Here is a 26,280-nt window from a genome sequence, read left to right on the forward strand (position 1 = left end):
ACCTCCTAAGCTTGCCCAACAGTTTCTTCGTATTTCACAGTTCACACAACATTTCTTTTGCTATCTTTTATCGTTTATAAGTTTATGTAGTTTATGGAACTGTCACCTCACTTTTAGATGAAATTGGGCCATTCTGTGAATAGCCTGCAATGCATGATCCCAAAATTTACACTTTTGATGGGTCTATTCATCTTGCAACACAACTCTATGTTTTACACTTTTGATGGGTCTATTCATATTGCAACAGAACTCTATGTTATCCTATATCTCTCTTTATTAAACCTAGGTAAGTAGGAACGGTTAGTTAACGGTTCTATCATATGTTTCCTTTAACTTGTGAGGCATTACTTCTTGTTATTCTAAAATAGTTCATATTACATCAAAGGGTTTGATTCAAGTTATACATACTTGATTTTGTTTAAGAAAAGGCTTGAGTTTAAGTTATTATAGATGCAAAAAATTCTCTATGCTCCTGATTTGAATAGAATTATTTCTCACAAAAGATACATGTGATTTATTTAAAAAATAATTTATATTATTTATTCAATAAAATACTTAAAATAAGTATAGACTCTATTTATTTCAATGTAACAATAAATACTCAATCTCAACTATAATGAGATTAACATTTATTTACGGATAAAAAAAATTAAACTCAAACCCTAATTATATTCCCTCGAAACACTTACTATTGTTGTACAATAAAACACGAATTCCACTTTAAATATGAAAACTTTACGAGAATTCAAATTGACATATTATTCTCTACTGTGCAAGTGAGATCACTTAACTAATTGTACATAATGATTCTCTCACATGTAATAATTAAGGGATAGGATCAATTTAATTAATCTTATATCCAATTTTAGATTTTAATCTATTTGTATAAATAAATTATAGATATAATTGTGATCAATTACTAAAATTAGATCTAGCACTCACACGGAAGTAAATTATCTTGTCCTGGTAAATAAAATAAAATTTGGTTTCTTCCAATTATTAAATAAAAGTTGAGGAATGATTAACTTAAATAAATTTAAGTCTTACCTTCATTTTTAATTATTGATTTCACTTATAACTAATGACTTTAATATACATGAACCGGTACAATTGGAATCAACGTGAAATCCTCCCATTCAAAATAAAGTTATTATCAAAATTCTTGGTAAAGACTTATTACAAGGAACCAATTAACGAATGATTATAAGAAAGGATGAAATATAAAATATTTGAGTCAACTCATTTCCATTCTATCTGATTAGGTTAGCCTAAACGACAAAGTGAAATTGAGTTGTCATTTAAGGAACAATAGTTCTATACAACACGAATGTAGTTTACGAATCAAACTACAAAACGCCATGGTTAACCTTGTTTTTTTTATATTAATTTTCAGCTTATCACATGTAAACACTTAGAAGTTTGAATCGGAGAAAATCTTTGATATACTAGGAGCATCGAAGTCGATGGTTCCTTTTATTAAAAATAAATTTATTTTTCTCTTTTTTTACCCATTTTTTTTTTATATTTTTCCTTTAAATCTTAATTTTTTTTCCTTTTAGTAAAAAAGGAGCACTAGTAGTTTACCACAAAAGAAAAAAAGAGCACCACTAATATACATCAACCACTGTAATCATTAGTTAAAGGGTTTAATTTGTGAGGATAAGTTATTCTACTTATTATTTTTTCTGTCTATCTTTGCTTATCACTCTCTAATATCGTTAGATCAGAATTTAAACATTTATTTTTCTCTATCTTTTTAAGATTCTGATTTAACAGTATCGGAAAGTGATAAGTAAAGATAAACAAAAAAAAATAATAGATAAAATAACTTATCACTTGTTTTTTATTATAAATTACACAAGTTTATGTTTTTTTTTAAGGATACCTCGTTTTGATTTTTGATTTTTTTTTTCTTAGAAACGAGGAGAAGAACAGGGCCATGGAAAGTTAGGCCCATAGAAAAGCACGTTACCCGAAACACAAAAAACAGATTTGTGATTTGGCTTTTCAAAGTACGAAGCAGAGGAAGTGGCACGACAATGACACATGAGAAGCAGAAGCGGTTCCTCTGACTTGTGGATCCAACAACTATGGTGGTTGGGTTGAGAGGGTTGTGTTTCATTGCAATCGTGTTGTTGCTTGTTTTGGAAGAGTGGGTGTCAACGCCCTCTTGCAAAGTGGTTCCAAGCATCAATCCCAATCTCATTCTTCAACAACATGTTCAATTTGGAGATGACCCAGATGACTTGAAGGTCATGATGGTCGCTGACCTTCTTCTCTTGGGCTCTGAAGCTGGTTATGTCAACCACTTCTTCAGGGACTACTACATGTCCAAATTCTTTCGGGTACTTCTCTTTCTTCTTCATTCTTCTCTTCTTGTACTTCACTTGTTTGATATATATATATATATATGCTATAGCACTGCCTTGCTTTTACACTTGTTATTTCTAATTTTTTATTTTATTTTATTTTAAATGAGAAACAAAGTGTTATGAGAGAAATTCTTAGATGTTCCTTAGAAAAGAAAAGAAGTTTTTGCTATGTAACATTTAACTTAGACCACTTTGGCCATGACATTAAAAAATGTTGTTGAAGTGAGAGACAATGATAACCCACTTACCTGATGTGGTACATGTTAAATGATATAGAACAAAACCTTTTTGTTTCTGTATTATCATGTATATGGTTATGGGAACTTGGGAAGTAATTGTGACATTAGACTATAGACTATGGAGAAATGATTTGTTATCCAAAGTTGCATCTTATGCTTAATGTAATGCTTCTTTCATGTGGCTTGTGTTTGAAGTCTTATAATTGCTGAATTTTTCAAAGTCTTGCAAAAAAAAAAAAAAAATTGTACTGGCAAGCATCCTGCTAAGATTGGAATTCTGGTTTATTTCATTGTTGAATTTGACTGTTGACATCCATGTATGTATGAGTTTCATTCCTCCTATCCTTATAATATAATAATGCACCAACTGGCCAGAAATCTTTTGAAAGTTTGAAGCCTGATTTGCTTCTTGTCTTGGGAGATGTTTCTGCAAAAGGTTCGCAGTTAACAAAAAGAAAATGGATGTCGGTGCTCAGTCAGTTTTACCAAATGTTGGGCCCCTTTGTTGGTCTTCCATTCCATGCAATTCTTGGTGATAGGGATATTGGAGAATGCAGTGATCTTGATGTGAATAAAGTTAATTGGATTGCTCACAAATTACCAGGATTGGATCCTTCTGGCTGTGGTGCATTTGAAATTGGTAACGTCAGTTTTGTCACACTGAATGCAGTGGCTTTACTCTGCGGCAATAGTAGTTTACGTTTTGATGTTGAAAAAGTAATAGAGAGGGAAAGTCTAGAACTTCGTGTGGAAACAGAGGGTGCAACAAAATCAGTAAATGATTCCACCAGCTTTAGAGATGCAGACTATAACTCCTTCTGGAGGGAAAGCGCCGTGTTATCTGGATCAGGTCCTGTACTTCTACTCCACTTACCTTTGGACCAAATGAGAAACGAGCACTATAATGGCCTTGATGCTTTTAAGAGATCTTCTACCTCTTTTATAGAGGGGTTAAATTTGGTGCCGAAAAGCAGGTTAGTGGACATCCTTCAAATGATCACATACCATATATTTTTTAAAGTCTTCTTGCAAGTTTACGAGTGATTTTATTCATGGTTCTCTAAATAAACTATTCAGTGTATTAGGTCATAAAATCATTCTATATATTGAAAAGGATGTATCACCTGTGATCATATATTCTTTACTTTTATATATATTGGTGAGGAAGAGCATATAATTCCATATCGTCTGATTGCTTCTGTAGAGCCATTTTTTATGGCCTGAAGTTTCAATCATAACCTTTTGTTGAAGAAAAAATAAATGATAAATTGTAAGTTTTTGGGATTAAAAATAGTATTCTAGAAATTTAGGAGAATTATGCATGAATTTTGTTGTATTGATAGTTTTATATTGCTTAGTTTGTAGGCAATAGTCAGTAATCGTTATTGCAGTATTCATGCTGTTAGACTTTCTATTTCATAATTAATGTAGAATTTCTTTTTGTATTAGGGAGCTCATTGGGGCTGGATTGTATAAGTTACTTCATACCCTCCCACTTAATGCTTCTGAATACATTTTACAAGCTCTGAAGCCAAGGTAATCAAGTGCTCATTTGATTGTGATCTCATATGACCAATTTGATCCCTTTTCCTTTTCTATCAAAGTTTTATATATATGTCTGAGTGTGTATGTGTTGGAGCTACTAATGTACTCCCACTTCTTTTTCTCTAGGAGTAGGTTTGCAACCTACACCTTTTTCTTTAGATAAAAAAACCAATTCCTTTATGTGTGAAATAACTTGCATTTATGGACATTGTTATTATTTGATTTTAAAAATTCAACTTAATTAAATTATCTTCCTCTCTCTCTCTCTCTCTATGTCTTTGTCTCCTGCAGTTATATTAGATTGTCCTTTTCTCACCCCCTTCCAACCTCTCTCAAAAAATTTTACTCCCTCATCAGAATGGCTGACTACTCAAAATTATATTTGATAGTATCTTCTCATTGTTACTATTTTAAGTATTGCTTTTAATCAGACAAGGTAGTGAAGTCCTTAAAATGATTAACGTCTACCTATCTGGCACAATGTACTCCATTGCTGCAACTATTCCTTTAAAAAAAGAATGAAGACCAATTCAGCAGAGGTGTGCTGACAAGGGAATTTGTCCTTCATTTAGAAATGCCAATTGAATGAAATGGGGTATGTAAGAGGAAAACCATGTCATAGGAAAGCAAGCATTTTTGAGAGGTGAGCGAGCTAAAAGAAGCGGGAATTTATTAGCTACATATGTATATGGAAATTTACTTTTAGTTACAGTTTTATCTTTATGTGTGTTTGTTGGATTAACTTAATTTTGGAGAAGTAATCGTTTTTTTAAGCTTATTGAGATATCTTTTGATAAAAAAGAAGAAGAAGCCATTAGTTCCCTTATTAATAGGTTACCAAACAAGGGTCATGCTGCGCTTGAATGCTTCTATGAGAAATGATACCTTTTTTCCTTTAAGATTGAGGTAAAATAATATTGGTCCAAGGTGAGACTGATATGATACGAACCTTCAATCCATAAAAAAGACAGATTTTTCATGGTTTGGTTTGATGTTGTATGCTTCAGTGAATTTGGTAAACCATCGTGCTGTAGAGTGTAGAGTTTAGATGTCACTCGCCATCTGCCTCAAATGGGCATTTTTTTAATTTGATAACCCCCCCCCCCCCTCCCTTCCTCCAAAAAAAAAAATAAAACCCAAAATAATGTTTTTTTGTTTTGTTTTGGAGTCTACATGCTTTAGTTTCTTTTAAGTATTACTTTCTTATACTAAACGTTAATATGAGTTACTTCCACAATTGCATGTTAATATTTGATTTTATTGCTATACTATCATTGTCCAAGATATAATCTAGTGGGAGTTTGTTGCAAATAGTTTCTAAAATTGCGTTTGATTATTTGGTCTTCTGCATGAAAGCTGTTTCAGCTTGTATTCTTATATTGAATATTTAGATTAGTGAATGTCAAGTATTGGACAGTTGGGGTGCTGCTCAAATGTAAAATTTTCTCACTTTTACTAGTTAATGGTGATGTTGAAAGAAAGTAAAAATTAGTTGCATGAATGGGTGATAGGGAACAAATGGCATAAAGAGAAGGAGAAAATCCCTTAACATGCCTCTGCCCATTGTCTGCAGGATTATTTTTAGTGCTCACAGGTATGCATTTTCTGATTACATACATTTGGACAGAACTCCTGAGATTACTGTTCCAGCAATGTCATGGAATGCAAGAGATGACCCTGGATTTGTGATTGCCACTTTCCAAAAGACAGGAAGAGCAGTGAGCATCAGCTATTGTTCTCTCGCTAGGGAATCCCATATTCTTCTACTATATGTCTCTATAATGGTTTTGTTTTGTTTGTTATGTTTAAAAGGATAGCGTGGAAGAATACAGTAATACACCCCCCCCCAGAGAGGATAGTAGGGAAGCTTACAAGGGGAAAAAAAAAGGGATGGTAGGAAATGCTGAGTTACACATTATTTTTCATCAATCATCATCATTGTCTCTACCAATTTTGAAGTCCGAGAATAGTTTTTCTGTGATTATTATTATTAGGTACATTGGAAGGGATAGTATATTGTGACACCCAAGTTATGTTACACTCATGTGACACCCAGTCAATCTCACCGTTAGATCGCTTATGTTAATCCAACGGTTATATTTATTTCCATCTTTGTATGGTCATGATTTCCCAAATTTAAAGTGAAAGCATTAAATATGGGAAATCATAACCATTTTCACTTTAAATATGGGAAATCATAACTATACAAAGGTAGAAATAAATATAAAATATTAAATTTGGGAAATCATGACCATACAAAGATGGAAATAAATATAACCGTTGGATCAACATAAGCGATCTAACGGTGAGATTGACTGGGTGTCACATGGGTGTAACATAACTTGGGTGTCACAATATCCTATCCCACGTTGGAAACAGAAAAACAACTATCCAATTAAAGTTATATACCCATCAAGACTGCTAAAAGAAAACAACCCAACACTGGAGGAGGGTTGCACCAAACCATTAGCACGTTTTCCCCTTACACCACCAAGCTTGACAAGAGGTTATGCTCAAAAGTTGAGCTTCCCTTAACAAGTTTCACCTTGACTTCCCAATGATGATCAAGCAGCACTCTTGCTATTCTATATTATTATAATAAATAATTATGAAATATATGTATGCAATTTACCAAAAAAAAGGGTCATGGGCTGGACTAGCCTGGTTTATCATGCTCGATGGCATGATATTTTTTTAATAGGATTATTTTACTCTTTATTAATTTTTTTAGAATACGAAACTTTATCTTTTGTTAAATGATATAAAACATTACCTAATACTTGTTTAACTTATATTAAGAAATTTAAAAAAGTTACATAACTGTTTCTTTTTTATCAAATTGGAGTTTTTTTTTTTTTTGGTAGATGAGATTTTAATTTTATTAGCATTTGAAATCGATACAGCAGTATTGTGATCATATAATTAATATATTTCGATATTAAATACTAAAGTTTAAAATTGTTACAATTGATAAAGAATGTTAGAAATTATAACGATGAATTTAGAAAAGAAATAAATTAATGTATTAAATTGTTAAATGCTGTTAAGTGTTAACTTTTTTTTTTTTTTTTTAAGTTACCCTATCTAAATTATCTCTTTGAGACGAGTTGGCTCTCCCGGTATCCTTACAAACTTGATTTTTTGAGCCGGCTATGAGATTAATCCGGAGTGCAGGGCAGGTTAGAGATAAAAATATTTAAGTCATTTTCAAGTGCGACATGTAGGGAGTACCCTTTCATTTTCACTAATCAGTAGGGATGTGCATGGGTCGAATCGAATTGAATTTTTTAAAAAACCGAATCGAATTGGTTTAAATGGTTCGCTTCGAAAATGGTTCAGTTCGGTTCAAAACTGGTTCGGTTTGGTTGGAAACAGTGCGGTTCGGTTCAGAACCGGTTCGGGTCAACCCTATTTTGAAAAGAAAAGAAAATTAAAATTTAAAAAATAAAGTTATAAAAATCAATTTGGTTCGGTTAGGTTCTTAAACTGGTTCTAAAAATCGGTTCGGTTCATGAACTAATTCTTTAAAAATCGATTCGGTTTATAAACTGGTTTTTAAAAATCAGTTATTTTAAAGGCAGTTTGGGTTCGGTTCATGGTTCGGTTCAGTTTTTTGATTATTTTGCATACCCTACTACTCAGCTCCCACTTCTACCAATTGAGCTAGCTGCCTTTGGTGTTATTAACATTAAAACATCCAAGAAAGTATTTTTTTAAATTGATCCTAATTACTTTTTTGAGGCGAATCAACCTCCAGTATTCTCACAAATATCAACACTTTGAGCCGGACTAATCCCGAATTAGAACTTAGTTAAAACTACTCACCCCTCCAAAAAAAATATATTTTGTGGAAATCAAATTCAGATTCCCCTTCCCCCTTTCCCAACTTTACTTATCATGTGTTGTTAACTAAAGCTACGTCCATTCGTTCAAGTGTTTATCTTCAAATAATTACACGTACACACGTAAATAATTAACACCACAGTATGGCCTTTGCCCCAATAGATGAAATAAGTCATTTTCATTAATAATTAAACACTCCTAAACTGGTTCAATAATTTCCAAACTCTTTAGAAAAAACGTGAATTAAATTTTTGATTAACTACAACGAAAAGCTTATTCTTTTTTTTTTTTGGTCAATTAAATTTACAATTGTTTAATTACATATTTACATGATTAAGCTAATGAACTTGAGTTAATAATAAAAAAATAAGTATAATGACAATTATTCAAAATATAAAACACTTTTTTTTAACTTTAACTAAAACTTAAAAAAAAAAAGATTAAACAAACTCTAAATCATAAAAGTATTTATTATTAACGAAGAAAGAGTCAAAGAGATACGATCAAAATTTCACATCAAAGATTCATTTTTGTAAATCATAGTTGAATCAGGATTGAAGTTTTTGGATGACGTGTACGATCGAGATTTAATCTCGTCGTTCTCCATTTTGCTTGAATTGAATTGAAGATTTGGGAACTATGGCCTCATCATAGCAGAGAGAAAGAGAGACTATCAATGGCGGAAACTGTTTCCGGTTCAGCATCCTCTCCAAAACCCCCAAACACCATGGATCCTCAAAGTCAAAGTCAAAGTCAAATTCAAAATCCCCAAAATCCATCATCTTCAAACCCTACAATCCAATCGCCTATGGCTTCTCCCTCTCTCCCTCCCCTCCCTCAAATCCCCCAATCCCAACAACAACAAGATCAACAACAACAACAACAACAACAACAACAACAGCTCAGTCCATCAATGCAACAACAATCGCAACAGTCTCAATCCATGAACATGAACCCTATCGCGAGTTTTCAACTGCAGCAAACCCTTCAGCGATCGCCTTCCATGTCTCGTCTCAATCAAATCCAATCTCAGCAGCAGCAGCAATTAGGGCTCATGAGGCAGCAGGCCGGATTGTACGGCGGCCAGATGAACTTCGGCGCCGCCGCCGCCTCGGCTCAGCTGCAGAATCAGCAGCAACCGTCGCAATTAGGTGGCTCCAATTTGGCACGGACGGCGATGATAGGGCAGAGCGGACATTTCCCCATGTTGTCCGGTGCTGGAGCACAGTTTAACTTGTTGTCTTCGGTATAATTTAGCTTAATTGTTTCTTCCATTTAATGTTAAATCCTTCATATGCATTTTGGTAAGAAAAATTAAACAACTTAGCTTAGCTGCATTTTTTATTTTTTTTAATACTTTTCAATCATGATTGGTTATTAGGTATTAGTGGTATGTTTTTTACAAAATGTTTTGCGATGAGTAGCATTGATGTTTTGGAATAAAGTGTGAAGAGTGAAAGACAAACATGTGATCTTAGCATAGAAAGGAATTAGGTAGAAACGAGATAATTTGAGGAAACAAGACACTGTCTAACATACTTTTTTTTCTTTTTTTTTTCATTTATACTTTTAATGTTTTTATATGGATATAGCTTTTCTTTCTATATTGAAAGGTCATGGGTTCGAATTCATGAAACAACCTCTTTGCAATTATGCAAAGGTAAGATTGCGTACAAAGATTACCTCCACCCCACACTTGCTAGTCGGGTTTAACGGGGAGTGTTTTTTTTTTAATATGGATATAGCTTTTAATTATTTAAATATCATTGCATTTCATGCCTTACATGTTCAAAAAATTATTTCTTTTCTTTCTGATTTTTTTTTTTTTTTTGGTATTTGGTGTAGCCGAGGCAGAAAGGTGGGCTAGTCCAGGCATCTCAATTCTCTTCTGGAAATTCTGCTGGACAGCCACTGCAAGGAATGCAAGGAATGGGGATGATGGGGTCATCAAATCTCACCTCACAACTAAGAAACAATAGCCTTGCTTATGCTCAGCTGCGATTGAGTCAGGGTCAAATCAGGCAGCAACTATCACAGCAGAGTTCACTTAACACTTCACAGGTATAATTTATCCTTTATATATTTTGATATAATTTTAGTGAACTAGGAAATAATTATGCTTACTGATGTTCTGATTGTATCTTTATAGAATCAATTTGTCATATTCTTACATTTTTCTGTTTTTGATAAATTATTCTTATGTGCTTTAGATTTCAAATGTCCATGTAGTCAAAATTCTGCATTATTTTTTTTTACATTTCAAGATGTATTACACAGTTGCACTTGTTCTTTGGAAGTTCATGCTCCCAGATTACCAAATATCCTGTTTCTTTTCAACACCCGACCACAATTTGATTTAGTTTTGCACCATTCTTGTGCATTATGTTTTGGTTTTGCAATGATCATTTTTTAAGAAACGATAATTCAATGTCTGATTAGAAAGTTTATCTTATTTTTGTCTTTCTTCTTCATTTTGTCGTACTATTTGGGGATTGGAAGAGGTTAGACATTCTTTATAATTGTAGAATCAAATGTTAGATTTTATTTTTCGAATTTACCTGCAATTCACTTTTATTGTCGCAAGAGGAACACACACCTTAAAACTTTTTGGGTAATGCCACCTGCCATTTTATCAAAATGAAGCATAGAACTAGTTGAAAAAAGAGAGAGTTTTATTGATAAAATTGTGTATAACCTATGATGCACGGACACCGACACGCGACACGAGACACAATACGATACGACACTCCGACACGATAATCTCAAAAAATGTTAAATTTCGACACGTTAGGACACGTTTTGATATTAAATAAAAATTTTAATATATATAATTGATAAGCCTATTGACTACTTGATTTTATGTTTCTCTTGGCCCTCTTATCATGGATTCTCCATATATTCAACAGATTTATTGGGCTGATTCATAACAACACCTTGTCCTACAAGCTTAGGCATTTGGTAGGGAGTGTTGAGATGCGTGCACCAAGTTCCTAAGAAATCAATTATGGCTTTTAGTATTCAAAATAAAAAAATAATGGCATTTGAATCAATTGGCACGTGGGTAGCACTCAAGCTATTAGATCAAATGACAATTTGTTGCCAACACTTAGAGAATGAATCTTGTCCGCCGAAGAACCTCGTAAATGATGGGCATCATCCAACGGTTGCTTTAGTGTCAACTTTAACAATTGCTCTTGGACCGTTTGATTACATTGAATACTGTGAGACAACTGGCAGCCATTAAGACTTGTGATTGGACTATACAACGCGTCTTTAGATTTAGGAAGATCTTTGAAATCACTCATGGAGCTTGGGGGCACTATTCTTTTTACAGAGCTACCATTTTAGAGAGGCCAACCTTTGATATAAGTCCCTCCACTATTCATTTTTTCTTATTACAGAAACGTCTCATTACACTACGAAGAACGACGCGAGGACGAGGACGAACCACCGCTTGGAACGACGACGAAATGCTTGACAAAAGATTGAGGGAGAACGGCGTGGTCACTGGTTTACGGCTCAAAATTCGAAACTGGGTTGTCTATCATGTTTTTTTTTTCATTTTATAAAAGTTTTAAAATTTTTACATTTATATCCTTTGACCCGTGTCCGACACGGTCAAAATCGCGTGTCGCAATAGTCAACGTGTCCTAAAATGTTGACCGCGTGTCGGAACGCGTCCGAGCGTGTCCGTGTCGGACACGTGTCCGACACCCATTTTTCATACAAAATGTCGTGTCCGTGCTTTAGAGTATATAACATCTGTACAATTGCTCTCTATTTAAAGAGACTAAATAACCTAATGGGCTAAGCCCAAAGAAGATTTTAGAATGAAAATAAATAAACAAATACTATTATTTACAACACTCCCTCTCAAGCTGAGGAATAGATATTTATCATTCCCAGCTTGCTAGTAAGCTCTTGAAACCTTTCCGAGGGAAGTCCTTTTGTTAGAATATCAGCTAATTGACGTCCAGATGGGATGTACGGAGTGGTGATCAACCCATTATCAAGCTTCTCTTTGATAAAATGGCGGTTGACCTCGACGTGCTTAGTCCGATCATGTTGAACTGGATTATGAGCTATACAAATGGCGGACTTATTATCACAAAACAACTTCATAGGTCCTTCACATCTTTTTTTAAGATCACCAAGTATAATTCTCATCCACAATAATTCACAAACGCCTTAAGCCATAGCTCAAAATTCAGCCTCAGCACTCGATCTAGCAACCACGTCTTGCTTCTTACTCCTCCATGTCACTAGGTTACCACAAAGAAACATACAATAACCAGTGGTAGATCGACGATCAGTTACGGATCCAGCATAATCAGCATCGGTATAAACTTCTAAAGAGAGATTGCCATTACGCCGGAACAACAGTCCTTTACCAGGAGTGCCTTTAAGATATTGAAGAATTCTCTCCACTACCTGCATGTGTTTTTCTTTTGGATTATGCATGAACTGACTTACAATACTGACAGTATAAGCAATATCTGGTCTAGTATGAGTCAAATATATCAGTCTCCCAACTAACCGTTGATATTGTCCTTTATCAACTGGAGGACTCTCCTCTTCATAACCTATCTTGTGATTCTGCTCAATAGGAGTACTAGAGGGTTTACACCCAAGTTTTCCCGCTTCTTTAAGAAGATCAATGACATATTTCCTCTGGCTGATAAAAATTCCTTCTTTTGAATGAGCTACCTCTATCCCTAGGAAATATTTCAATCTCCGAAGATCTTTAATTTCAAACTCAGAGGCTAGCCGTGCTTGTAGAAAATGTTTCTCAGCAATATCATCACTTGTTATAATAATGTCATCAACATATACAAGGAGTACAGTTAGCTTCCCATTTTGAGAGTGCTTGAAGAATAATGTGTGATCTCCTTGACTCTGTTTATATCTTAAGGCCAGCATAACCTTAGTAAATCTCCCAAACCAGGTACGAGGAGATTGTTTCAATCCATACAAGGCCTTTTGCAACCTGCAAACTTTATTTCCTCCATCCATAGAGCCAAATCTAGGTGAAATTTTCATGTAGACTTCTTCTTCTAACTCACCATTAAGGAAAGCATTATTCACATCAAATTGATTCATATCCAGTTGTAATGGGCAGCAAGGGACAACAAAGCTCTCACAGTATTCATCTTTGCAACTGGAGCAAAAGTTTCTTTATAATCAATGCCATAGGTCTGAGTGTAACCCTTGACAACTAACCATGCCTTATATCTCTCAAGAGTACCATCAGAATTATATTTCAAGGCATAAACCTATCTGCACCCTACTGCTTTCTTTCTATCAGGTTTATCAACAACCTCCCATGTTTTATTTTTCTCTAAGACATTCATCTCATCTTGCATGGCTCGAGCCCAATTCTCATCTTTTAATGCTTCATGTACTGATTTTGGGATTGAGATAGAATCTAGTGCTGAAATTGTTAGAATATATTAAATATGATTAGATATGATTAGTCTGTAATTATTATGATTAGATATGATAAACAAAGGTGTAACACCCCAAATTTTAACAATTTATAATAGCATAAATAAATTCAATAATTTTATAAATAACAGCGGAAGTTCAAAATAATCAAATTTGGGAAGTGTTACCGCCGCACTTGTACAGGGACAAGTGCAAGGCTAACTCTATACATTCAAATAAAAATCTAAGATTACAGTTTTTTTTTTTTATACATAATATTTATGACAGCTAGAAATACTGAGTCGTATCCTCACTGTCCACTGCTAGCCCCATCCTTTGCAACATGCTTCACTGAAAAATCTGCTCCCCCGCAGCCGCAGGATCATTGCAGTCAAACAAACACAAAAGTCAGCAAAGCTGGTAATCTCAATCAAAATACAATTAATGTGATTAATAACAAATTAAATCAAATATCAAATAGTGTTCAAATCAATTCCACATTAATCAAATCAAATATCAATATAATAATCAAAATTCCATTATATAATATTTATCTTTATTAAGTTCATTTAATGTATTTGGTAATTATCAAATAACATATTTAGCACAACATTAATCATAATATGATAATATTCACAACTCAATGACATTCTTCATAATCAAATCAAATAACAAATTTCATTAATAATAATGTTTAAGTTCATTATATTTAGTGGGAAGAGAACCATGGTAGACCCGGGAAACCCTGCCAGTCTACCCTGTGACCCAGGAAACCCTGCCAGTCACAAACAAATCACATTGGCCATAATCAATTCACATCTTCCTAGTGTGCACACCTCTTACCAAAGTTGCTACTAGTATCCCGGGAAACCCTGCCAGATACCACTTTGGGAAGAACGGATACAATCTTTTTCACATCAGTTTAACATCGGAGGCATAAAGCCCAAAAGTTGTGTTCATCACCTTGGGAGGTACCATCCCAAAGCTATCCTCCCACTATTAATTATTTACAATCACACTCAATCATCATATCACAATTATCACATTTGAAAATTTCTTCTTTCAATATATCCATTACTCAGGGTCATCATAACTTCCATACTATTCAAAAGTATTAAAATATTCAAATAGAACAGAGGGATTAGGATTACTATTAATAAACTTCAAACAAAATTATAACCTATCTGCACCCTACTGCTTTCTTTCTATCAGGTCTATCAACAACCTTCCATGTTTTATTTTTCTCTAAGACATTATCTCATCTTGCATGGCTCGAGCCCAATTCTCATCTTTTAATGCTTCATGTACTGATTTTGGGATTGAGATAGAATCTAGTGCTGAAATTGTTAGAATATATTAATTATGATTAGATATGATTAGTCTGTAATTATTATGATTAGATATGATAAACAAAGGTGTAACACCCCAAATTTTAACAATTTATAATAGCATAAATAAATTCAATAATTTTATAAATAACAGCGGAAGTTCAAAATAATCAAATTTGGGAAGTGTTACCGCCGCACTTGTACAGGGACAAGTGCAAGGCTAACTCTATACATTCAAATAAAAATCTAAGATTACAGTTTTTTTTTTTATACATAATATTTATGACAGCTAGAAATCCTGAGTCGTATCCTCACTGTCCACTGCTAGCCCCATCCTTTGCAACATGCTTCACTGAAAAATCTGCTCCCCTGCAGCCGCAGGATCATTGCAGTCAAACAAACACAAAAGTCAGCAAAGCTGGTAATCTCAATCAAAATACAATTAATGTGATTAATAACAAATTAAATCAAATATCAAATAGTGTTCAAATCAATTCCACATTAATCAAATCAAATATCAATATAATAATCAAAATTCCATTATATAATATTTATCTTTATTAAGTTCATTTAATGTATTTGGTAATTATCAAATAACATATTTAGCACAACATTAATCATAATATGATAATATTCACAACTCAATGACATTCTTCATAATCAAATCAAATAACAAATTTCATTATTAATAATATTTAAGTTCATTATATTTAGTGTTAAGAGAACCATGGTAGACCCGGGAAACCCTGCCAGTCTACCCTGTGACCCGGGAAACCCTGCCAGTCACAAACAAATCACATTGGCCATAATCAATTCACATCTTCCTAGTGTGCACACCTCTTACCAAAGTTGCTACTAGTATCCCGGGAAACCCTGCCAGATACCACTTTGGGAAGAACGGATACAATCTTTTTCACATCAGTTTAACATCGGAGGCATAAAGCCCAAAAGTTGTGTTCATCACCTTGGGAGGTACCATCCCAAAGCTATCCTCCCACTATTAATTATTTACAATCACACTCAATCATCATATCACAATTATCACATTTGAAAATTTCTTCTTTCAATATATCCATTACTCAGGGTCATCATAACTTCCATACTATTCAAAAGTATTAAAATATTCAAATAGAACATAGGGATTAGGATTACTATTAATAAACTTCAAACAAAATTATAACCTATCTGCACCCTACTGCTTTCTTTCTATCAGGTCTATCAACAACCTTCCATGTTTTATTTTTCTCTAAGACATTATCTCATCTTGCATGGCTCGAGCCCAATTCTCATCTTTTAATGCTTCATGTACTGATTTTGGGATTGAGATAGAATCTAGTGCTGAAATTGTTAGAATATATTAAATATGATTAGATATGATTAGTCTGTAATTATTATGATTAGATATGATAAACAAAGGTGTAACACCCCAAATTTTAACAATTTATAATAGCATAAATAAATTCAATAATTTTATAAATAACAGCGGAAGTTCAAAATAATCAAATTTGGGAAGTGTTACCGCCGCACTTGTACAGGGACAAGTGCAAGGCTAACTCTATACATTCAAATAAAAATCTAAGATTACAGTTTTTTTTTTTATACATAATATTTATGACAGCTAGAAATCCTGAGTCGTATCCTCACTGTTCACTGGTAGCCCCATCCTTTGCAACATGCTTCACTTAAAAATCTGCTCCCCCGCAGCCGCAGGATTATTGCAGTCAAACAAACACAAAAGTCAGCAAAGCTGGTAATCTCAATCAAAATACAATTAATGTGATTAATAACAAATTAAATCAAATATCAAATAGTGTTCAAATCAATTCCACATTAATCAAATCAAATATCAATATAATAATCAAAATTCCATTATATAATATTTATCTTTATTAAGTTCATTTAATGTATTTGGTAATTATCAAATAACATATTTAGCACCATGATATGATAATATTCACAACTCAATGACATTCTTCATAATCAAATCAAATAACAAATTTCATTAATAATAATGTTTAAGTTCATTATATTTAGTGGGAAGAGAACCATGGTAGACCCGGGAAACCCTGCCAGTCTACCCTGTGACCCGGGAAACCCTGCCAGTCACAAACAAATCACATTGGCCATAATCAATTCACATCTTCCTAGTGTGCACACCTCTTACCAAAGCTGGTTCATCACAATCTTTTTCACATCAGGGAGGCATAAAGCCCAAAAGTTGTGTTCATCACCTTGGGAGGTACCATCCCAAAGCTATCCTCCCACTATTAATTATTTACAATCACACTCAATCATCATATCACAATTATCACATTTGAAAATTTCTTCTTTCAATATATCCATTACTCAGGGTCATCATAACTTCCATACTATTCAAAAGTATTAAAATATTCAAATAGAACATAGGGATTAGGATTACTATTAATAAACTTCAAACAAAATTATAACCTAAGGATTAGGATTACATATATCGAACATATAACTACCTAAAGATTAGGACACACCCAATAAAATTTCATACACAACAAATCTACAACCACCTAGAGATTAGGATTACCTGGTCTCCGTTTTCGCTAACTTCTAGAAGAAAAGAGTAATTTGGGGCAGAGAACCGGTTGGTAATCAGAAGAATATAAAATAAATTAAACTAAGTTTTTGAACTAAGAAGAGAGAATAGTAGAGGAGAAATGTTGAAGAGTGAATTAATTTGGTTAGGCTAGACCTCTATTTATAGTTGAAGTTTTGGGCTCAGGTATGGGTTTCGTGCATTTATTTCCTTATTCTCCATTGATGTATCTGGCTCGGATATTGGCTTCATACATTATTTTCTTTTTATTCTTAATTTCTTAGAATATAACTAACTTATTTGCTAACTCATCATATCTAAAATATGGGGTATTACAAAAGGACCTTGGGAAGCTGCGTTACTTCTTGGGAATTGAGGTGGCGCAATCCAGACAGGGCATTTCTATCTGTCAAAGGAAATATGCCTTGGATATCCTAGAAGAAACTAGTATGTTGGGGAGTAAACCAGTTGATACACCCATGGATCCTAATGTCAAGTTATTGCCCGGACAGGGGGAGCTGTTATCTGATCCTGGACGTTATCGGAGGCTAATTGGGAAGCTCAACTATCTTACTGTGACTAGGCTAGATATTTCTTTCGCTGTTAGTACGGCTAGTCAGTTTCTTGATTCCCCTTGTGATTCACATTGGGATGCTGCTGTGATGATCCTCCGATACAACAAAGGAGCACCAGGAAAAGGTTTGTTGTATTCAGATCAGGGAAATACAGAAATTTGTGGTTATTCAGATGCTGATTGGGCAGGATCACCCTCGGACAGGCGCTTTACTTCTGGCTATTGTGTCTTCTTTGGAGGAAACTTAATTTCGTGGAAGAGCAAGAAACAACCTGTTGTTGCTCGATCTAGTGCAGAAGCTGAGTATCGTGCAATGGCAAATGCTACCTGTGAGTTAGTCTGGTTAAAGCAGTTGATTCAGGAGCTTCATCTTTGTGAACAGAAACAACCCATTACACTCATCTGTGATAATCAAGTTGCGCTACATATATCCTCTAATCTTGTCTTTCATGAGAGGACCAAACATATAGAGATTGATTGTCACTTCATTCGAGAAAAGATTCAGTCAGGAGAAATCAAGACTGCTTTCGTCAACTCCTCTGATCAACTAGCGGATGTCTTCACTAAAGTTCTTAGAGGTCCTCGGGTTCAATATATTTGTAACAAGCTTGGTGCTTGTTGAGATATATAAAACCATTAATGTAGTCTCACCCAACAGCTTAAGCTTTTGGGTTGAATTGGTTCTTTACATGGTATCAGAGCCTCGTGTCCCAGGTTCGATCCTCGTCGTCCCCAACTTTCTTTCAAGTGGAATTTCTTTGTTCGCATAGGTAGGTTGGCCTGTGCGTTGTCCACCCTTATAGCCCAGTGGGCTCTTGTGTGAGGGGGCGTGTTGAGATATATAAAACCATTAATGTAGCCTCACCCAACAGCTTAAGCTTTTGGGTTGAATTGGTTCTTTACAGTGCTCACAATATATACGCACCAGCTTGAGGGGGAGTGTTAGAATATATTAAATATGATTAGATATGATTAGTCTGTAATTATTATGATTAGATATGATACACAACATATTATTTTATATTCAAGTTGGTATCAGAGCTCTTTTGTTCTGAGGACCCCCGCTTCCGCTTAGAAACCTTGTTTTTGCTTTAAAACCTAAGCCCGCTGCTTAGGAGTCCTCTTTCTTTGCCGTGCGCCTTTCCGGCAAGCCATCTAGGGCTGTAAACAGCTTCTGAGTAATTTTCCAAACGCGTCAGCACCGTCGACGGCCACCGGAACCACCGTCCGCCACTAGGACCACTGTTCAGGCCATCGGAGACGTTTTTCCGGCGACTTTTCAGACCAGACGACACACCTTTCCAGAGAAATAAAGCTTTTGTGCTGCACATAAAGGTTAGTAGAAGAGACAAAATGAGAGATAGGGTGTTGGGTACAAGATCTTTTCCCTTTTCGTAGGGCAATAGGTAAGTCATCAGAGGTATTGGGTAAGCTATCAGAAGCAACAATATTAGGTTCAGAAACAGGAGAAGTAAAAATATTAGCATCAGAAACAAGAGATTCAGGACTTACCAGTGGTTCAGACGATTGAGGTTGCTGGTGAAGTAGTGTGGGCTGCTTTCTCCTGTGATATACCAACTCAGGTGTCACAATCCTCCGTATTTTCGGTGTATCAGATGGGTTAGACACAAAAGAATCAGAAACAGGAGGAAGAGGTGTAGGAGAAGGCATGAAAGGTCCAGACTCGAAGATAGAAGGTGATGAATCTATTGAAGAACTGCTCTTCCCCTGAAGATGAGGACTTGGGAAAAAGGACTCAGATTTATGAAATGTGACATCCATTGAGACAAAGAATCTCCGACTAGCAGGATGATAACACTTGTAGCCTTTCTTATCAGAGGCATAACCAAGGAAGATACATTTGAGAGCCCTAGGATCCAACTTACTGTGAAGATGTTTATGAACGTGGACAAAGACAACACACCCAATCACTCGTGGCTAAAGACTCTGCATAGAGGGAAAGAATGAAGTCATTGAGTGAATATGACTTACATTGTCAAGAACCCGAGAGGGCAAGCGGTTGATTAAGAAAGCTGTAGTAAGAATGGCATCTCCCCAGTAGCATTTGGGTACACGATTCTGAAAAAGTAAGGCACGAGCAACTTCAAGAAGATGACGATTCTTTCTCTCAGCAACTCCATTTTGTTGAGGGGTGTCCACACAAGTAAGTTCATGAATCATGCCCTGATCTTGGATGAATTTGGAAAGACACTGATTGACATATTCGGTACCATTGTCAGACCTTAGTCTTTTAATTCATTTTCCAAATTGGGTCTCAATCATTTTATAAAATCGAAAGAATAACTGTGATACCTCAGATTTTTCATGCATTAAATAAACCCAGGTTACACGAGTGCAATCATCAATGAAAGAAACAAACCATTTATTACCAGAAGCATGAGGAACTTTAGAAGGACCCCAAACATCAGAATGAACAAGATCAAAAGGCTCAACACTTTTAATAGTACTAGAAGGAAAAGAGACACGATGGTGTTTAGCAATCTCACAAACATCACAATGAAAACACTTAACAGACTTAGACAAAAATAATGATGGAAATAAAGACTTAAGCAAACGAAATGGAGGATGCCCCAAGCGTTTATGATGGAGCCAAATCAAAGAGTCAGCAGTAGACTGAGATTGAGTCAACAAGGTGTGATCTTTAGCATATTTTGCAGAAGATTTTGGCACCAGATAGTACAACCCACCTTGCTCTTTAGCACCCCCAATCGTCTTCCTCGTGGCGAAATCCTGAAAAACGCAATGAGTAGGGAAGAAAGTTATAATGCAATTCAAATCTTTGGTAATTTTATGGATAGAAAGAAGATTAATGGAGAGTTTGGGAACATAAAGAACATTTTGGAGATGTAAGGAAGGCTGTAAATATATGTTACCGGAACCCGCAACTGATGTGTGTGAGCCATCAGCTACAGCTATTGTATGGTGCCAATAGTAGGGTTATAAGAATGAAAGGAGTAAGCACAACAAGCCATATGATCAGTAGCACTAGAATCAATAATCCAAGAATGTTTAAAATCAGTACAAGAAGAAAGAAAAGAAAGAGTAGTGGAGCTCATACCAGTCATGGCCAAAGCATAAGTATTAGATGGCTTACTCAGAAAATCAAGCATAGTACGAATCTGCTCCAACTCATCTCGGCGAATAGAAATAAATTCCGAAGATGCACCATTTGAACCAGCCATAATATAGAGGTGAAAATCACACAAACGCAAATCCAAATGATGTCTGACCGAAGAGAAAAACACAGCTCTGGAAAGAGGAGGCAAAACCAAGCAAGAATTTTTTTTTTTGCGTGAACAGTAACCGGTGAACAGTGTGCGTGAACAATACCGTGAACAGTTTTTTTTTTGTTTTTTGGAGCTGTTCCGGTCGTCTGATGAAAAAGAAACCTCCGTAGAATGATAGATCTGAGAAAACAGAGTGAAATAGGGGTCCTCACGGTCCAAAAGGTCCCCGGAATTTTTTTTCCGGCGGCGGCTTTGTGGCGGCGAGAGGCAAATATGGTTTGGTTTTTAAAGGCGGTGATTTGCGGAAGAAGAGCCCTCAGAATCGAGAGCTCTGATACCAAGTTGAAAAAAGAGATAGTCTTATTGATAAAATTGCGTATAACATCTGTACAATTGCTCTCTATTTAAAGAGACTAAATAACTTAATGGGCTAAGCCCAAAGAAGATTCTAGAATGAAAATAAATAAACAAATACTATTATTTACGACAGAACTTAAGATGGTAAACCACCAAAATTTGTACCATCTGCCATTTTATCTCTTTCTTGTCCTTTCTGGATTTAATTATTGACCCCATCTTTCATTCATTGAATGTATCCCTCACCATGCTCTTGCAACAACACCATCAATCTTCAGAATCACCATTTTTGTCCACTCCGGATTGATAAATTACTAATGACGTGCTTTAGGGTAGACAGTTTCCTCCCTGAACTATTCAGCTTGTCTTTGTGTTCACTCTCTGATGCACTTTCAATATCTATCCTGTCTTATTTCATTGAGACTCTTTGAGGTGCTTTATTCTTCCTGCTTTACTCCACTTTTGGTTAGGTCAGTTCCATACTTATAGATTTGTTACTTAACCCATAAGCAAAGGGAAACTAAGCAGAAGAACAGAACTGAAGCATGTGTCGCATGACAGAGTGGTGAATCCTTTAGAAGGACAACTTGAATTAGTTCATAAACATTGATCATGTAAAAATTTGAATTTTTTCCAAATATATTAATGGTTGATGATGACAAGAAAAAATATGTTCAGTCATAAAGTAGTTAAATGTGTTGTCTCTCTTAGCATTTCAAGAGCAAAAACTAAACGGGTTTTTCACATTTGAATATTGGTAGGGAAAAAGGAACTTGATCATAATTTTGAGGTTATGATGAAAAAAATTACAAAGAAGTTTGATATAATTAAACTGTGAATGAAGTTCATTATGTGGAGTAATGTCAAGAATTACTTTTGATTGTGCGTGCGTGTGCAGCGTGCACAAGTATATGTATATGTATATATATTTTTCAAAATTGAGGCATGTTACATTGACAATGCCGTTGGTTACAGGTTCAAGGCTTACCAAGGTCGTCATCCCTTGCTTTTATGAATTCACAGTTATCTGGGTTGTCCCAGAATGGACAGCCTGCGATGATTCATAATTCTTTAACACAACAACAGTGGCTTAAGCAAATGCCAGCAATGTCTAATCCTGCCTCTCCGTTGCGTCTTCAACAACATCAGAGGCAGCAGCAGCTGGCTTCATCTCCTCAACTGCAACAAAACTCTATGACCCTGAACCCACAGCAATTGTCTCAGCTGATGCAACAACAGAAATCAATGGGGCAGCCTCAGCTGCATCAACAGCAGCCGCCGCCGCCTCAGCAACAACAACAACAACAACTTATGCAACAACAATCACAACAATCTCAACTACAAGCATCTGTTCATCAACAGCAACAACAGCAGTCTCCAAGGATGCCAGCACCCACAGTCCAAAAGTCACTTAGTTTAACAGGATCACAGCCAGATGCTACTGCATCTGGCACAACTACACCAGGGGGAAGCTCAAGCCAAGGAACCGAAGCAACAAACCAAGTCCTTGGAAAGAGGAAGATACAGGATTTAGTTTCACAGGTTTTATTTTGACTTTATTTTTTTTACTCAATTTTTATTTATTGGTTATGTTTTGAATTATAATCTTCTGTTGTACAGGTGGATCCACAGGGTAAGCTGGCCCCTGAAGTTATAGATCTTCTTTTAGAGCTTGCTGATGACTTCATTGATTCTGTAAGGATTTTGATTTGCCTAATTTTTTTTCCCCACACCGTGATAGATGTGTATATGTGTGCATGCCAAAAAGGAGATAATATGCTACACACATCTTGTTTAACTTTAAATATATCACCTGGAATGATATTGTTTATTATTAATACAATTTTTTTCACTATATTTGAAATTCTTTTTGAATGAAGGATTTTTTCCTTTTGGTAAATAGGAAGTCCCCTATTGGGATCAAAGGGGGAAGGGGAATGTCATGCGGGTGATCAAACACCCCACCTTACAGCAGCCCCTTGATCTCGAAGATCATGGGAGCTACCATGTGAGCTAAGACTCACCCTAAATGAATGAATTTATTATTAGCAAAGTTGGTGAATGGATTGATTTTATTGTAATTAAACTTAACCAATAAGCATGCTTGTTAATTTCAGTTTGAAGGATTAATAATTTATTTATTTATTTTTAATTCATGGTTGAACTCTGGGTATTGTTAATGTTATATGATCTTTTAAATCCATTCTTGCCCCTCACTTAACAACATAAGCTTTTAGATTGATTGATTCTGTGACAGGATAATCTAATTGTTTACTGCCTATATTTTTTTAATAATTAAAATTTTATTGCGCTCCTGGTTGCTAATATATGCTTGATTCATTGAGATATAATATATGACTACTTCAGCTCTAATTATGTTTGTCATGATAATTCCCCCCCCCCCCCCCCCCCCCCCGTTTTCTGCATTGTAAATGAGTCATAATGAAAAAGTGGGAAAACTTTGGGTTTTTGTGTTTAGTTTAGTCCTTATATAATGAGTTTACATTTTTTATTTGATGGAGGTGATGGCGAGTTTTCTTGTGCAATAACTATTTTGCCATACTAAATGTTTTTGAATTCTATTTCTGTGTTTTGATGCTAAAATCCAGGGTCCATGATTTTGTGTTTTGGCCGAGTTTGTTTGGTTTGTCAGTACAAACTTACCTTTTCCGTATATGCAGGCGACTACACATAGTTGTGTTTTGGCAAAACATAGAAAATCATCAACTTTGGAGTCCAAGGATTTATTGCTGCACCTAGGTATGTTTTGAGTGTACCTTATTTTCAACCCACCCCTCTAAAAGAAGCAGAAAGAAAAAAAGGGAAGAGAAAGAAGGGGAAAAAAAGAGAGGAGAGGAGGGGGGGGGGGGGGGGGATGGTTTCATGCTATCTCTTTCTTTAGACTATTTGTATAGTAAATGTGCTTGAATCCTTTTGTTTCTACTTCTCTGAGTCCTTTGTTTTGTTTTCGGTCTATCTCTCCCCCTTTGCTTTGCTGATCTATTTGTTTCCTGTGTGACTATGCAGAGAAAAATTGGGATTTAACAATTCCAGGGTATTCAAGTGAAGAGAAGAAGCATAAGAGAAAACCTGTAAGCAACAAATTGTTTCTCCCCCTCTTCGTATCTCTTATAATAATCAGATTCTGACTGGCTATGCTTCAAACTTGCAGCAATTAAATGACCTCCACAAGAGGCGCCTAGATATGGTAAATTTGAATTATTCATGCGTGATTGATCTATATACTTCTTCTGTTGAAAAAATAATATAATTGATATGTTTTCTTTCCTTGCTGAACCTTCAACAATCAGATTCGCACATTGATGGAATCCTCACAGTCCGAATCAAGTATTATCAGTTCTAAAGAGACGAGTAGACAGGGCCTTCCTAACACCGTGGGCGCCCACAGCCTAATAAGACCCCTGAGTTCAGAGCAGTTGGTTTCTCATTCACCTGGTTCTCAACTGCAACAGATGACAAGGTTCTAATGAACCTTTGTTTTTTTATCTTCATGCTGCTAGGTTTAAACTAAGATGCCTTCTTTGGTTTCATTCTTTTCACTTTTTTTTGTAATATATCGCCCTCCCCCTTTTCGAAGTTGTTATTTATTTATTTTGTGCTTACTGTTCCAACAAGTCAATCTAGTCCAAAGGATGTATTATTATTGCAATCCGTATTCATCTTTCTCAATTGCAATGCAAAAATCATTAAAAGTGTTTGTTGAAATTTAAATGCAAAAAACTAGCATATATCTAGACACCACTAAGAAATCTCTAATAAAACTCTCTTTTGGGTAAGGTCTAATTAATCTTAACCCGAAGTAGGGTATTCTTTTGGGCCAAAATCGGGCCAATCCATTTTCTTCTGGTTTAAATCGGGCCAGCCTGGTTACTAAAATCTGTAGTTAATCAAAATTATCAACGTCTTTGCTTTTGTTGAATAGTGTCTTCACAACTGAAATCTGAATTTGAGCGGTTGGTCCAAGTCTTACCCAGTTTTTTTTTTACTCAGGTCCGGAAGAGATTGCTTGCTGTAACTGATTAGCATACGAGGGCATTATGACTATGATAGGGCCCAAATTAACAAAGCCCAATATGGCAAGGTTTATGTCAGAAACAACAGGAAAGGAAAACGGCCCAAAGGAGGAATCAGAATGGATACTGCTTCACAGCCCATGATGCATGCTGAGTCAGATAGTTTTTAGGAGAGTTTGTTACTCCTATTGCTGATAAAGGGGAGACGTGAAGAGGGAACGGATACCTTGGAGGTCATGAAACTTGCTATGGCAAAGTGGGAGATATCAAGGCATCTCGAAGGCCCCTGAACTTTTACATTCTGTTCGTTTTTTTATCTTTATTTCTTTCTGCAAATCTAAGCTATAGCAGCACTATAGTATGTAACTTGAATTGTATCAAGTGTAATCTGAATGAATTTTACTGGATTATGAATTGAATAGAGGAATTATTCAGAAAGCATATTGTTATTGTTTGATTCCTATCAAATTGGTATCAAAGCTCCAACTGGGAGCTGGGTTATGGTACGAACTAGAACAATGGATGGATTGGAAGAGCGTTTAAGTCGAACGGAGGTTGGGCAAGACGAGTTGCTTAAAAGAATGGATGCAAGTGATATAAACCAGGCTGAGATCATTAGACAGTTGAGAGAACTTGGAGCTGGTATCCAGGAGCTCAGATCTGACGCGTTTAAGAACGAACGCAATTTTGGGGATAGAAGGGGAACTAATGGCTGTGGTGTTTGATGTCCAGAAATGGAGACCCTATCTC

The 26,280-nt window shown here is 35.4% G+C and overlaps 2 protein-coding genes across 4 annotated transcripts; both read left to right on the forward strand.

The window, feature by feature from the left end:
• Window positions 1–2,026: 2,026 nt before the first annotated feature.
• Window positions 2,027–5,998, forward strand: LOC133307514 (uncharacterized). 2 transcript variants are annotated; one of them, XM_061508031.1, is made up of 4 exons: window positions 2,027–2,345; window positions 2,987–3,585; window positions 4,061–4,147; window positions 5,730–5,998. In XM_061508031.1, exons 1-4 carry the CDS (start codon window positions 2,091–2,093, stop codon window positions 5,971–5,973), a joined length of 1,185 nt encoding a protein of 394 aa, XP_061364015.1. In that variant the 5' UTR covers window positions 2,027–2,090; the 3' UTR covers window positions 5,974–5,998. The 2 variants fall into 2 exon arrangements, with proteins under 2 accessions (XP_061364015.1, XP_061364016.1); XM_061508032.1 differs by having other exon boundaries at window positions 5,784–5,998.
• A 2,664-nt stretch (window positions 5,999–8,662) lies between these two features.
• LOC133307513 (transcription initiation factor TFIID subunit 12b) lies at window positions 8,663–25,950 on the forward strand. Of its 2 annotated transcripts, XM_061508029.1 has the most exons (9): window positions 8,663–9,245; window positions 9,845–10,060; window positions 22,472–23,038; window positions 23,117–23,191; window positions 24,178–24,256; window positions 24,524–24,588; window positions 24,669–24,704; window positions 24,808–24,977; window positions 25,508–25,950. In XM_061508029.1, exons 1-9 carry the CDS (start codon window positions 8,676–8,678, stop codon window positions 25,530–25,532), a joined length of 1,803 nt encoding a protein of 600 aa, XP_061364013.1. In that variant the 5' UTR covers window positions 8,663–8,675; the 3' UTR covers window positions 25,533–25,950. The 2 variants fall into 2 exon arrangements, with proteins under 2 accessions (XP_061364013.1, XP_061364014.1); XM_061508030.1 differs by lacking the exon at window positions 25,508–25,950 and having other exon boundaries at window positions 24,808–25,370.
• Window positions 25,951–26,280: the final 330 nt, after the last annotated feature.

Source organism: Gastrolobium bilobum, unplaced genomic scaffold (assembly GCF_033153095.1).
Source record: "Gastrolobium bilobum isolate Gb01-03AN ecotype WA unplaced genomic scaffold, APGP_CSIRO_Gbil_v1 utg367, whole genome shotgun sequence".
In the NCBI taxonomy this organism is placed as follows: domain Eukaryota; kingdom Viridiplantae; phylum Streptophyta; class Magnoliopsida; order Fabales; family Fabaceae; genus Gastrolobium; species Gastrolobium bilobum.

What these genes read in the sequence shown, in the direction of transcription:
- LOC133307514 (XM_061508031.1), top strand. Translation starts at nt 2,091, where the DNA reads ATGGTGGTTGGGTTGAGAGGGTTGTGTTTCATTGCAATCGTGTTGTTG. An exon ending in ACATGTCCAAATTCTTTCGG is followed by an intron (nt 2,346 to 2,986) that starts GTACTTCTCTTT and finishes CCAACTGGCCAG; the next exon opens with AAATCTTTTGAAAGTTTGAA. An exon ending in AATTTGGTGCCGAAAAGCAG is followed by an intron (nt 3,586 to 4,060) that starts GTTAGTGGACAT and finishes TTTTTGTATTAG; the next exon opens with GGAGCTCATTGGGGCTGGAT.
- LOC133307513 (XM_061508029.1), top strand. Translation starts at nt 8,676, where the DNA reads ATGGCGGAAACTGTTTCCGGTTCAGCATCCTCTCCAAAACCCCCAAAC. An exon ending in AGTTTAACTTGTTGTCTTCG is followed by an intron (nt 9,246 to 9,844) that starts GTATAATTTAGC and finishes TATTTGGTGTAG; the next exon opens with CCGAGGCAGAAAGGTGGGCT. An exon ending in AGAAGCATAAGAGAAAACCT is followed by an intron (nt 24,589 to 24,668) that starts GTAAGCAACAAA and finishes TCAAACTTGCAG; the next exon opens with CAATTAAATGACCTCCACAA.